This window comes from Leptinotarsa decemlineata, unplaced genomic scaffold (genome assembly GCF_025532065.1).
Source record: "Leptinotarsa decemlineata unplaced genomic scaffold, Ldec_3_MD MMD2_tig00000251_RagTag_RagTag, whole genome shotgun sequence".
Taxonomy (NCBI): domain Eukaryota; kingdom Metazoa; phylum Arthropoda; class Insecta; order Coleoptera; family Chrysomelidae; genus Leptinotarsa; species Leptinotarsa decemlineata.
The window spans coordinates 8463045-8477336 of record NW_027412547.1 but is presented as its reverse complement, the minus strand read 5'-3'; the positions used below and the strand labels follow the sequence as shown (position 1 = coordinate 8477336).

Here is a 14292-nt window from a genome sequence, read left to right as displayed (position 1 = left end):
TTGGCAGTCCCTCATCTTGTGTAAAGAATTCGTTCTTCAGTTGGAAATAACAGTTTCGTACACAGCATCCTAGTAATTCCATAATTACTTCTATAGGTAGATTCGTTCTCTCTTTCAGGTTCCCGTCTTCGGATACTCCAAAGCGATGGTAGAAAAGACTTTGGCTAAAAGACAGCAGGAGCCTCGCAAGGAAGAGAAGCCGTCACAACCAGTGCTTGCACTTCCCTACATCAGAGGATTATCGGAGAGGATAAGAAGAATTGGTTCCAAGTACAACATTAGAACCTGTTTCAGATCCGGTAACACTATCCGTAGCAGCCTCACGAAAACCAGGCCCCCAAACGCGGACTGCGATTCCAAGAATTGCATTTACCGGATACCCTGTGAGTGCGGAAAATCCCATATTGGTGAAACTAAGAGGCCATTGAATGTTCGCATTGCCGAGCACAAGAAGCACACACAGCGAGGAGAAACCAGCAAATCAGGAATAGCAGACCATGTTTGGACCCATCAACACAACATCGAGTGGTCCCAAGCTGAGATCTTGCACAGAGAGGAACATTGGTTCAGGAGAAAATTTAAGGAAGCCGCATACATGTTGTCCAACAACGTATTCAGCCAGGCCAGCGTAGATATACGAAACATATGGAAACCCATCATCAAACGAAAAATGACCAACTCCCGCCAAAACGGTCATCTCTCACGGAATCAGTGAAGCGGAAAATGGAAAGTAGAGAAAGTGAAAGTATTTCAACGGCCTATAAAATAGTCATCTCTCGGAGGAATCAGTCCAGTCATCACCCGAAGACGATTGTAGATACCAACAATCGAAACGTCGTGAAATAACGTGACTTGGAATCTCTACACTTTTTATTTTTTTTATTATTTTCTTTTTTCATTCCTTTAATTTTTATTTATTCAATTATTATATTTTTACTTGTAGGTTATTTCACTATCATTTCATTTCAGGTTTATTGTTGCTTAATATAATTGTTATTTTCAACTATTCTTTTTTAATTATTCTTTTTTACTTGTTTCAGGGATTTCAAATCATTTTATATAGTAGACAATGGAAGTCCGAACTAGTGAAATTCATCACGAAACATTGTCAATCACCTTCAAACAAATTTTCTCTGTGCTATAAAATCATCAAAACCGATTTTTCTACACGTCATTCTGCATGGATAAAATAAGCTATTGTATATATTTCTAGAAGCTTTATCTCCGTTGAACACGAATTTCAAATCGTAAACCAAACTAAGTACCTATTCACCGAGTTATAACTAGACCAAACCCGATATTCGCTGAACGGAGAAAACTGCAAATTGTTCCGATGGAATTTATTCTTCAATCAACATTTGGATATCGTTCCGAAGGAATTTATTCGTTAATTACCACTTACCTTAATTATTATGATATTCATTAACATTTAGAGATATGATAATCAATTTACAATTACCTAGGTATTTAACTTTCACAATTTTCGGAAAACATTGTTAGCATTTTTAAGCTCCATATCACATATTTTCTAAACAAGGGGACATATTTTCAAAAGCGAAACAGCAATAGATAGGGAATTGAAATTCCTTTTCAAAAATTTGGGAAGTGACTGTCCAGCTTAGAGGGTTGAAGGTTATGTAATACGTTTTAACTGAAAAATGGTAGGTACTGGCAGTACCGTACTGCTTACAAACTTACCTGGAAAAGTTAGTTTACTGGCAGTTCTGCCTTGCGGTATGTTTCAAATGACCCACTCTGTATACTCAAATTATCAAAAAATGAACAAAACAATGAACTACATTGATATAAACTCTCTAATCAGAAAATGATTTTCTCCCTGTAAATTGTAAAAGCATAGAATTACACAAACAAACAATCTTTTACGAAGAGAAAAAATATTGATTATTCAAACGTTTTCATGGAGTTTCTTATATAACCAAATCCAATGCCACTTTCAGAACTTGCCCTGCAACTATGAATAAATCAATAGGAAATAAAAATGGCCAGTCATAATACCCATTTTGATGGGTAATTCATAAACGGCAACGACTACAAATCACGTGGTTCTCCACGTTACTTTAAACGTGATCTTTCGCTCGCTTGGATCATGTGCAAAAGATCGATAAATATAGACGTACGTCGCACCGTCTTTCTCTCACTCTAGGTCGTCAGCATCGCCTCAAAACACCGAAAACTAATTAATGTAAATAAGTACAGTTCCGATGTGATAAATCATTTCGAAGAATTATCACAATCGTCGCTCGAGAAGTTTATTCCTAACAAATTTCCTTACCGCTAAATCAATATGTGTTAATAGTCACGTACCGTTCCTTGCAACAGACAGAAACGAATAACAGAGGTGCGTTTTGTCTCACTTTCATTGCTCACGTGTTCTCTAGCGTGTTCGTTCAGTTTCTATCAGTGCCCAGCTAACTTGGCGGCCTAGCAAGTGTGTTTGGTCAGATTACGTTGCGACACCTGTCAAAATTTCCGTAAACAGTTGAAGGAACGTGTGATATCACAAGCAACTTGTTCTTGCTCCCTGATATGGTGCAACTTGTGTTTGAGTGTTGATTAAAAGATAGTTCAGTTTCGAAAATGGATATGACACCTACATACTGGGAAGAAAATTCAAACATTCAACGTGTTAAATATGAAAGGTAGGACTTATACCGATGATAAATATGTTTTCATTGCTGGGATACTTCGCATTTTCTGTGATTAACTAGTAAATACATCGGTTTATTCCTAGTGACGTAAATACTATGGCTTATTTACTCATTCAGATCCGAAATGATACTGCTATTAATAACCTGATTTATATTATGTGGGTACCAAATTGCAACAGTTTTATGGTTACGTTTTAGTTGATATTTTGGAAGACCGTTCAGGATATTATACTTATTAGGTCATAATTAATTGAACTGGTCTTACACCTCGTATTAATATTAATTACTATTAAATTTTCTCAATTTCATGAAAACACTCATTTTTTATCGTTCAGAACTCGAGCAACATACTTGAACTGTATGACAGTAAAATATGACGTGTTTTCAAAAGGTTAAAAATGATATTCAGAAGAAATCAAACCAAACTTAATAAAGTCTATGAAAACCAAGTCACAATAAAAAAAACCGTAGGTGGCTGATTTTGTATCATGTCTATACATCCAATTTCCAAACTTTCAATAAGGATCAAACTCAAGAGGGATTCATGCACCCAGTCTTGAATCATGAACAGTTTATCATTGACTTTGAGTGGTAACATTCATGCACGAGTACTGATATACAGGTTGTTTTTTCAGCTGATCTCACTAGTGCTATCTCGGAAACTGTAAGGCCTACAAGGTCGGGAAATTGGAAAAAAGTTTCCTATCTTGGGGAACTAGAATAATTTCTTTTTATATCGATAATATTAGTGGTTATTTTGGAAAAATTCGCCAAAAACTAAAATTGGTGAATTTCGTTTTTTTGCTCTTCCGCCTCTATTTCGGAACCTATTCGTTACAATCTGAAATGAACTAATTTGCAATGCGACGTTTCGTTCAATAGATTTCATCATCAACTTTATCATTCTGAATACAGACCTCTGTTTTTTTTCATCGATTTTTGTAGCCACTTGCAGGATACGTCACAAGACCACATTCATCCTAAGTTAAAATTCAAAAGTAGGAATATATATAATTTGAAAAAAGTTGATCTCTTCAACTGTCTCCATTTTGTAATGAAAACTCAGTCTGTTTTGTTGTAAAAATATTTTGAGAATGTAGATTTTTCCATTATCTAGTACAAACTCTTTTTTTCCTGAAACTTGGTTGAGTGAAAACTCTTAAACAATCTTTTTCAATTTTTTCAAATGTAAGCCCCTCTATGTTATTCTGTTCGTGGATACCCTTTTGAGGAGTCCTTTTTGAATATAGGTATGGGTTTTGAGTAGAAGCATTTTAGCGGTTGGATAGTAGTAGCATATTATAAATATAACACAAATTCTTTGAAATAATGTTTTTTCAATGGAAACGTTTTTATTCACCAGTGTAAGAATTTCAAGAATGCAAACATGTCGGTACATCATAGAAGTCAGGATAGTCGTCTCAAGAAAGTGGCAGTGCAATTCATCTACAAAGTCACTGAGATATTTCTACCCTCTATGCCTCTTGAGGCATAGGAGCCACTAAAATAGTGACTCGCCACAAAGAACTTCAAAAGCGGCGGCAGACAATGCTTATCATATTGCGTTGGAAATAGTATTAATAGGCGTCGGACTGGGAGTGTTAATATGAATTTTCCATTGATATATTCTGTATGATGCGAAGATAATTGGAATATTGTGAAAACTAATTTTGTTTAAATATTTTATTTTGAGAAGGTGAAATTATATTTGAAATTGTTTTTTATTTAGGATTGTTACCTTCTACAGATCTATAAAATAATCAGAATATTAAATTTGAAAATAAATACAGATGTAGAAAGGACAAAAAATTACTATTGCATTTTATTCATTAGATTTTTAAAAAAGAAAAATCTAATTTGTCAGTAACTTGAACTTATGAAATTTTGCATATAAAGATAAATGTGTATCATCTGGAAACGTTTTAAAGACTATCCATTTTCTTTATCAACCTATTTACATCAATATATTATAATTTGTGTAATTTGACACAGATAATATCAAATTATTCGTAGGTTTGATAATGAAGATAGATAAAGTATTTGAAACGTCACCAGATAAGCACACAAATAGAATAAGTTTCTGCGGTTAGAAATTTGAACATCCCAATTTCGGGTTGAACCGCACTCAAAGTTTTGCATTGTTCGACGTTACGGCTTCGATTTTGAAGCCATTTTCAAGAAGTTGAAAAGTGTGGATGTACTGAGAGACACACTTTGGGGTTTTGTGACTTGACGCCGGGACCTTAATCTGCCTACTCCCCAGATTTTGTCGCTGACGCTTCTCCATTCTACAATCTCTGATTGTTCAATTAACATGCTCTTTCTATCTTGTTTTCCAAAAGTGAAGTTCAGCTCTTGTAATGTCTTCCATAATCTAGTTCTTCTTATATCAGGAAAAAACTGTATTCACGAATAACAGACAAAACTTCAATTTAATGTAGGTATTTCGTTTGTAATACAATTCTTGACTTCTTCATCGATAACCAGCAAATTTTTGTACAACTTCCTCCTTACTTTTTATTTCGGGGGGATATTTTATACTTAAAGAGTTATAAACATTCATAACAATTGTTTTTCCATTTATATTTGATGCTGACAGTTTCGGACGCTTCACGGTACCCGAACAACTAGCTTCCATGTTGTATAGCTTTCTATTCAACGCGCTCTCGAAGTAAACTGAAGAATATCAATAAGACCAAGACCATGTCCTTCAAACTCCCAACGGAAAATAATGTAATATTTTCTTCCTGCAGTGTAGTTTGGCTATTGACGGTATAATTCAAAGGAATATCCATTTATACCGCCTCCAAAAAAACAATGTTTTTTCATTCCCCTTTAACTGGATACTTATTTGTTGGTTACTACTGGACATATTTTCACATTTGTTGTAGTTCATTTGTTATTTTGTTTGTTATGAATGAGATTTTTCAAAAATACTTCACCCTCTGCGGTCAGCAGCTACCCCCCCAATATTTTTCAATGGCATGGGGAGTCGAGTCTTTTGAAACCTCTGTAATTTTTTTTTGAAATTCGCTGTCGTTCATTTTAATGAGGAAATCAATAACAAATAATATCAATGGAAACAAAATCAACGCATACATTTTTCAAAATGAACTCCACCTAGTTCCATACAATAAATACAGTCTACTCTCGAAAGCGTTCCGTACATTATTCAAGATGTTCGGAGTCAGCAATCAGCATTCCCCAACAATTCTCTATCGCAGGTCATCTAGATTTGTAAGCTTAGTAGAGTACACTTTCGACTTGTGAGATCATGTGATCTAGCTGGCCACTCCACTGGACCCCTTCTGCCGATCCAACGCATTGGAAAACGTTCGTCTAAAAACTGTCTCACCCGAAAATCAAAATGTGGGGTTGCACCATCCTGCTGGAATGTTAGATATTTCATTTTCTACTAAATTTTCATCATTTTCTCAAATTGTGTAATCATAGGATCCACACACTCTTGTAATAGATTTAAGTATGTGTCTCCATTGAGATTACCTTCAATGAAGGTTAGTCCAACAATATGATTACCAAGAATGCCGGCCCAGATATTCGATTTTTGTGGAATTTGTGAATGTGTTTCCATCACCAAATGAGAATTCACATCGCTCCAGTAACGACAATTATGTCTATTCACTTCACCATTCAACATGAAAGAACTTTCGTCTGAAAAATATGTAGGGGAGACCGGGGCAAGATGAAGTTCGGGACACCACGGGAAGTAAGCTTGTGTGCGTGAATAGTAATCGTGTTCGGAGCGGCGACAGCGCCATTTGCACGAACTTCACTCTCCGCTAGTGTGTCCAAGCAGAGCGAACAGGTTAGAACTCGTTTTTGCGTTGCAGAGAGAAAAAAGTGATTGCAAGTGTTTTTACGCGATATTTGATTCGAAAACTGATGTACAGACATGTAAGTACCTGTGTTAGTATATTATTTCAATCCCGAGCTTATTATAGTAGTCCAAAACATTAAATTCAAACCAATTTTTTCGCCGGTAAAGTTTGAGGTTAGAATTGCGTCATCTTTTTTACCTACGTGTGGATCGGGGCATGATGATCGGGGCATAATGGGATACTATCCCATTTTGCCCCGCCCTTGTGATTAAAATAACATTTTTTATGTACTGATAATCAAGTGACTGAAAAAGGTAAAAAACAAATAAAGAAACCTGGAAAAAAGACTGCAAAGAAGATTAAAAAGACAACTGACAAGGAAAACCTGCAGAAAAAGCGTCAAATCAAAAGGTGCAAAAAAGAAACTGAATCGGAAGATAGTTCATCCCAAGAAGAGGATGATGACTGTGCTTGCATCTATTGTGGGTACTTAGACTCAGATTCAACCGAAAGTTGGGTCATCTGCGGCGTGTGCCACGGTTGGACGCATAATTCATGTGCCGGAGTAGATGAGGAAGATGAAGAGGCGCACATTTGTGAACGCTGTCTACCCGATTAAAAAGCGTACTCGTTTTGCCCCACAGCGTTTCCCATCTTACCCCAGTTATGGGGCAAAACGGGAAATTTGCCGAGTTTATTTTTTCATTATTTGCCAAAAAAAAGTTCTATGATTTTGCATGCTACAACGTTTAATTATAAGAGAGAAATGTATAATGGTTACCTCTTTTGTTAAAGAATGTTATTAAAGAGTTTAATTTTCCTTGTATAACGAGTTTTGTCTTGGCTATCTCATCTTGCCCCAGTCTCCCCTATTATATAGTAGGTTTGGATTATTGGTCAATTTCTCGCTAAACACCTCACAAAACTGAAGTCGACGATAAGGATTATATTCGTTTAATTCCTGAACTAGCCTTATCTTGAAAGGATGGAATTTGTAGGCGTTCAAAATCCGAAAGACACTAGTAGCTGATACACCAGACGCTCTAGCTACTTGTCTGATAGATTGTCGATTATCCATTTATACATGTCCTAAAACTGCAACTTCAACTCCGTCATTTCTGACAGGACGGGATACTTCATGTTTTCTGTTGTGAACCTGAAGTTCGAAACTTATCCATTAACTGTTTAACGTAGCTATTGATGGCTCACGTTGTGGTCTGGATGATTCGTATTAAAAATTCTTGCAGCTGCTTCAGCACATTCATTATTTCGATAATAGGTTGCAACAATTTCTATTATTTCTTCAGTAGAATAAACCATGTTGGAACACAGTGAACAAGGATGACTGAATATCTACTACTACATCTATCTACTTTTTGTTCTGCGACAAATAGATTCAACAAAAACTACCAGTGCTGAAAAAACTAACAGTGTCGTTCATTTCGAAACGTTCACTACTATTCAAATAAATTCTACAAATATAGAAGACCTGCGACAGAGAATTGTTCGGGAATGCCGATTTCTGACTTCAAACATCATCAATAATGTAAGGAACGCTTTCGAAAGTAAACTGTATTATTGTATGGGACTGGATGGAGGTCATTTAGAACATTTTATCTGTTTATTGTGATGTCATTGATATTGCTTTTGTAGATTTCCTCAATAAAATGAGCGACAGCGAATTTTCTGTTTTTTCTAAAATGAAACATTTAATTTCTTAATAACAAATGAACCAATTTCGAAAAAAAATACAGAAGTAATAGAGGGACCAAATACCTTTCAAATGATGTATCACTCGACCCCTCATGCCATTGTAAAAAAAGGGGGGTAGTTGCAGACCGCAGGGGGGTGAAGTTTCGGGTATGATTTCCATATGAGAATTAGTCCCCCTAGAAATGAAAAATGACGTTGATATTTTCGATTACACATCCATTTCTGACTTAAAGGGGGGGGTCAAGTTTTCATTGGAACGCCCTGTATGAATGAATTGAGAGCTTCATCTCATAATGCTATCCAGATTGGTGCTAAAGAGGCAATAGGACGAGTGTCTATTCCGAAACATCGATGTTCGCCATTGAGGATAACAGTGTTTCGTGTAAGTGAAATTTTTACATCTTTCATATAGATACTGTATTGTGTAGCAATCCTGTGAATGATATCAGTTACATAACGAATGTTTGGAGTATACAAACTGAATATGAAATTGTAATTTTTGTTTAAATTGAAAAGGTTATATTTTTAGGAGTGATTATTTTTTTGGAAAATCAACTTTTTGGCTTCCTACTACTTCATCTTGATTCAAAAAAATGTGGCAGTCTTCCAGAGAATGGAAGGACGTAATCAATTTCAAAAATCAATTCTATACAAAGATGTGTAGATCATGCGGAGAAGTAACTTTCAGACACAAACTGGAAAAGAAAGCCCTCTCGAAACAGCTATTTTCATATAAACATTGAATTACACGAAAGAAAAATACATTCGAAACAAATAGTTTTATATGAACGCTGAATTATACGAAAAACTATTTTCTCTATTCCGTTTGTATTCCAAACATTCGTAATGGAACTGAGTCCGATATCATTCACAGGATTCCTACACAATATAATTAATGAAAGAAGTAACCTTTCACTTACATGGAACACTGTCGGCCTCACTGGTAGACACCCGATGTTTCGCCGTAAGACACTTGCCCCAAGGCTCTTCAGCACCAAATTGGATAACATTATAGAAAATACACACAATTCATTCATTAAATTACGATTTTATGTCACGGAATGAGTTTGATCTACTCATGTCGTCGATGACATCGTAATAAAATTAATTCGCTTATTTTATTAAATCCCAGCCAAAGGAATCTTGTTTAAATTGAAAGGGATATATTTTTAGGAGTGATTATTTTTTGGGGAACAAAGCTTCTGACTTTATACTACTCCATCTTATACAATAAAATGTGGGAATCTTCCAAAGGAAGGAAGGAAGCAATCAATTTCAAAAATTAATTCTACAAAAATGTTGTAGATCATGCAAAGAAGTAAATTTGGGCATGATGCCACGTTGATGTTGCTTCCAGTCCCAATCTGTTGCTGTCAGTTCTTTACCCAACCAAGTTTGAAGCTGATAATATGCCCTGTAACAATGTTGTTCTGCTGCTCCTTCTGTGTGTGGGAGGTTTGCCAAAATAAAAGATGATTTAATTTTTGCCAATTGATATTAGTCATAAGGGTGAGGAAGCCAGGCTCCAACCTGTTTGAAATCAAAACGAAATCGACCAATTGATATTTTTGAAATCTATTGCTCTGTATCTTGAATACTGGCTAACGGTTTTCACAGCTGCTACGAAATAACAGGTATGTAGTGAGGCTCAGCTCTCGTAGCTCCTTTCCCACTTCTCTGTGAAATACATGAGTGACTGTAGGTATAAATTATTTAAAACAGCAATGAATAGGCATCTACAAATATTATTTAAAGAAGATTCTACAACTTTCTCAAAATATTGTAGATGTCTAATTAAATATTAACTTTATTAGCTTACGTTTTTTGAGTAATTAAAGTGTAAATTTTAATAAATAGTTCAACATTGTACATAATGATTTTAAAAAATTCGAATTCGATTTTTTGCATTTTCTGAGAACAATTACTATAGTAATGTATTTTTATTTACACCATCAGAAAGTAGAGATTTCAACGAACAGAAAGCACAGCGACTTTTTGAAAAAAAGCTGATATTTTGACGCGAGAATTTTCGATTGAAAATTAGGGTGCTTTTTTGATATTAACTCAAAATGAGGTGAAAAAATTAATATTTCAAATCAAATAAATGACAATGTATTTGGGACATAAAAAAATAAGTTTTCAGCAAATCTCGTAGAATTTTTTTGAAAAATATAAAAATAAAAAACCAAAAACTTGGTTGTTTGAATTTTTCACGTAAATTTTGCGGTTATGTGAAAAAACTGTAAATACAAAAGTTGTAGATCTTTTTATTACCTACAACTTCGCCATCTAACTTTTTTCATAGTGACATGAAATACATGAGTGACCGTAGGTATAAATTATTTAAAACAGCAATGAATAGGCATCTACAAATATTATTTAAAGAAGATTCTACAACTTTCTCAAAATATTGTAGATGTCTAATTAAATATTAACTTTATTAGCCTACGTTTTTTGAGTAATTAAAGTGTAAATTTTAATAAATAGTTCAACATTGTACATAATGATTTTAAAAAATTCGAATTCGATTTTTTGCATTTTCTGAGAACATTTACTATAGTAATGTATTTTTTTTACACCATCAGAAAGTAGAGATTTCAACGAACAGAAAGCACAGCGACTTTTTGAAAAAAAGCTGATATTTTGACGCGAGAATTTTAGATTGAAACTTAGGGTCCTTTTCTGATGGGTTTCACTACTATTATTTTTTTTCCACTTTTTACCATTTTTGAAGGTTCAGTCCTGGTCTGTTTCTCACGCCTGAGATGCTAAGTTGGTTAACGAAATACGCGTCGAGACACAGTATTTTTGTTCTAGTAAGGAAAAATTGTTATTAATAAAAGCTGCTTTTTCAGTGATGTATAATAAGAAAGTGCGGCAATTTTCCCGATTAATAGGCTAGTGTTAAACTAACAAGAAAATGAGTAAGGATTTTGCATACATGATGAGTACAGATATAAAACCGTGCAGAATTCAACATTTTGCCTATTCGTATATTGGTTGGTTATACCTAGTCAGTTTAATCAATTCGGCCTCGTGTGGTCAATCGAGTGCGACTCTTTCCGGCTACTCTTTCCCCATCTTCAAGCCACTGAAATCCTGAATGTGTGGACGATCTTCTTTATTAAATTTTCCTCTTGTTTGCTAGAGTATTTACCTTATCGACGTAACGCGACACACTCATGTGTAGGCGTGACCTTGCAATGAACTCCAGCCGAAATTGAAATATAAATTTGCATTTCGGTTTTCTACAAAATCAACCAGCGTGTGCGTACGTACACATTCGAACAAATCATTGGAAAGTAGCACATGAGACGACCCTGAAAAAATAACCATGGAATTGTTCCCGGTGCGGCGTAATGTAATGGATGTTTTTTTTTGTTGATTTTCCGTTTGAGCTGCAAATTATTTAAATAATGATAATAATGACTGTTTAACAAAATAGCTGTTCGAAATGACATTATATAAGTTCATGAAAAATGAGAACTAAAACTTTCTATGTTTTTAGTCTAATCAACAAGTTCAAAAACATGTAAAATAGAGGTGAAGGTCCTGAAAATATGAGCGATAGCTCATTCGATTCAGAATCACCTCTAGAAAAATGTTTTTGAAGGATTTTGGTGCAGGTAAAAAATTGCAATTGTTATTAACAAAATAAGATTTAAAAAAATGGTATTTACTTTTTCGTTAATAACTCAAAAAATATTAATATTTGAGCAATTTTGAAAAAAGCTCATTAAAGAGGAGGAAATTTCCGATAAAAAATTCCCGACTCCCGAAACTCTATCTCCATTATTTATAATTTTAATTTGACTTTGAAAGTAGGGTTCCGCGCGGCTGTTGCGGCATGCGGCATGCAACATAAAATGTCATTTTAAAAATTTGAAACAATTTTAGTATCTTCTTAACACTTGAATTAATCGAGTCCCGTAGAAAAAAAAGTTTTATCACCATTTTTCAAAAAGTTATTCAATTGTTAACTAACAATTTTTTTCCCAATCTCCGTTGGTATAAATAATGGGATAAACGGTATAAATAATTGGCCTATAAATTTTAAACTTCGTGGAGCCCTTTTGATATATATACTTCATACGATCCTGCGATCGTATCATAAAAATTTATTAATTTGTTAATTATGATTTTTTATAACTATTGCAAAATGAAATATCTAAAAATTGTTGATAACATTTTTTTTTCAATTGATATTTAGCTATGTCTGTTTTTACATTAAACAATGGTAGTTATTAACATACGATATGAATTTTTTACGTAATTTGTTTATTAAATTGTTTTAAACAAATAGAGAAATTCAATATTTTTGAATTTTTTTTTGCTAATTTGATGTCTAATTATGATTTAAAAAATTTGTTTAAAATCGATTTTTTTATATTTCGATTGTTTAAATAATTAGTTAAGAAATAATTTTGCTTTTAAAAATCATAATTTACACCTTTAAATAGTTTGGCAAAAAAAATTATTATTTAATTGTTTATTAGTTTAACAATTTGTTATAAACAAATATCGACCAACGTTATATTTTTTTCTGAAGCAGAAAAAAATCACAAAAACAGCTATATATAAAAATGTGCCATGTTTTTTTTTTATTTATTATACTTTTTTATGGCACTTTTTATATATATATATATTTATACTTTTTTTCTTCCTCAGAAAAAAAATATAACGTTGGTCAATATTTGTTTATAACACATTGTTGAACTAATAACAATTAAATAATAAATACATTTTTTTGACAAACTAAATTATGATTTTTAAAAGCAAAGTTATTCCTTAACTAATTATTTAAACAATCGAAATATAAAAAAATCGATTAAAAATTAAAACAATTAAAAATTAAAATTGAGAAAATCATTTTTTTATCATAAGTATCTCTAGACAACAAAATAGCAAAAAATTTTTTTTAATACTGAATTTCTCTATTCGTTTAAAACAAATTACGTAAAAAATTCATATCCTATGTTAATAACTGCCATTGTTTAATGTGAAAACAGACATGGCTAAATATCAATTGAAAAAAAAATGTTATCAACAATTTTTAGATATTTCATTCAGTAATAGTAAAAAAATCATAATTAACAAATTAATAAATTTTTATGAACATTTATCGCAGGATTGTATGAAGTATATATATATATATATATATATATATATATATATATATATATATATATATATATATATATATATATATATATATATATATATATATCAAAAGGGCTCCACGAAGTTTGAAATTTATAGGCCAATTATTTATACCTTTTATCCCATTATTTATGTCAACGGATATTGGGAAAAAATTTGTTAGTTAACAATTGAATAACTTTTTGAAAAATGGTGATGAAACTGTTTTTCTACGGGACTCAATTCATTCAAGTGTTAAGGAAGATACTAGATTTTTTTTAAATTTTAAAAATGACATTTTATGTTATAAAAAAATTATTTCTTTTGAAAAACTCTCTTTAGCGGCAGCTCGCGCATGCCGTAACAGCCGCGTGGAACCCTATTTTCAAAGTCAAATTAAAATTATGAATAATGGAGATAGAGTTTCGGGAATCGGGACTTTTTTATCGGAAATTTCCTCCTCTTTAACGAGCTTTTTTCGAAATTGCTTAAATATTAATATTTTTTGAGTTATTAACGAAAAACTAAATACCATTTCTTTTAAATCTTATTTTGTTAATAACAATTGCAATATTCTACCTGCACCAAAATCATTCAAAAACATTTTTCTAGAGGTGATTCCTAGGACCTTTATCTCTATTTTTCATGTTTTTGAACTTGTCGCTTAGACTATTTTACCACTTTTATTTGTAACTAACGTAGTGACGCCTTCATCCATCAATTTATTATATGAGTTCAAACGTGGCTCAATTAAAATCGTCATTTCTGCTGTTCAACATGGCTTTGTCGAAAAGAGATCAGACCTTTTCTGCATTTCACAATTTATTTCTGAAACAATTGATATACATCATCAGGTAGATGCAAATAAAACCATTCTTCGAAAATATTTTTGTAAATCATGCCCGAAAGGAAATAACGCCGGCCGCCACTGG

General features: G+C 33.0%; 1 protein-coding gene across 2 annotated transcripts in view; it reads left to right on the top strand.

Moving 5' to 3' along the window:
- Positions 1–2185: 2185 nt before the first annotated feature.
- The window catches only part of cwo (transcription factor cwo), a 67990-nt gene continuing 55883 nt past the window's right edge, over positions 2186–14292 (top strand). The window contains exon 1 of one of the 2 annotated variants that reach the window (XM_074173649.1): positions 2186–2660. In XM_074173649.1, the coding sequence (XP_074029750.1) occupies positions 2599–2660 (62 nt within the window). In that variant the 5' untranslated portion in view covers positions 2186–2598. The remainder of the gene's footprint in view (positions 2661–14292) is intronic. The other variant, XM_074173648.1, reaches the window with a different exon arrangement.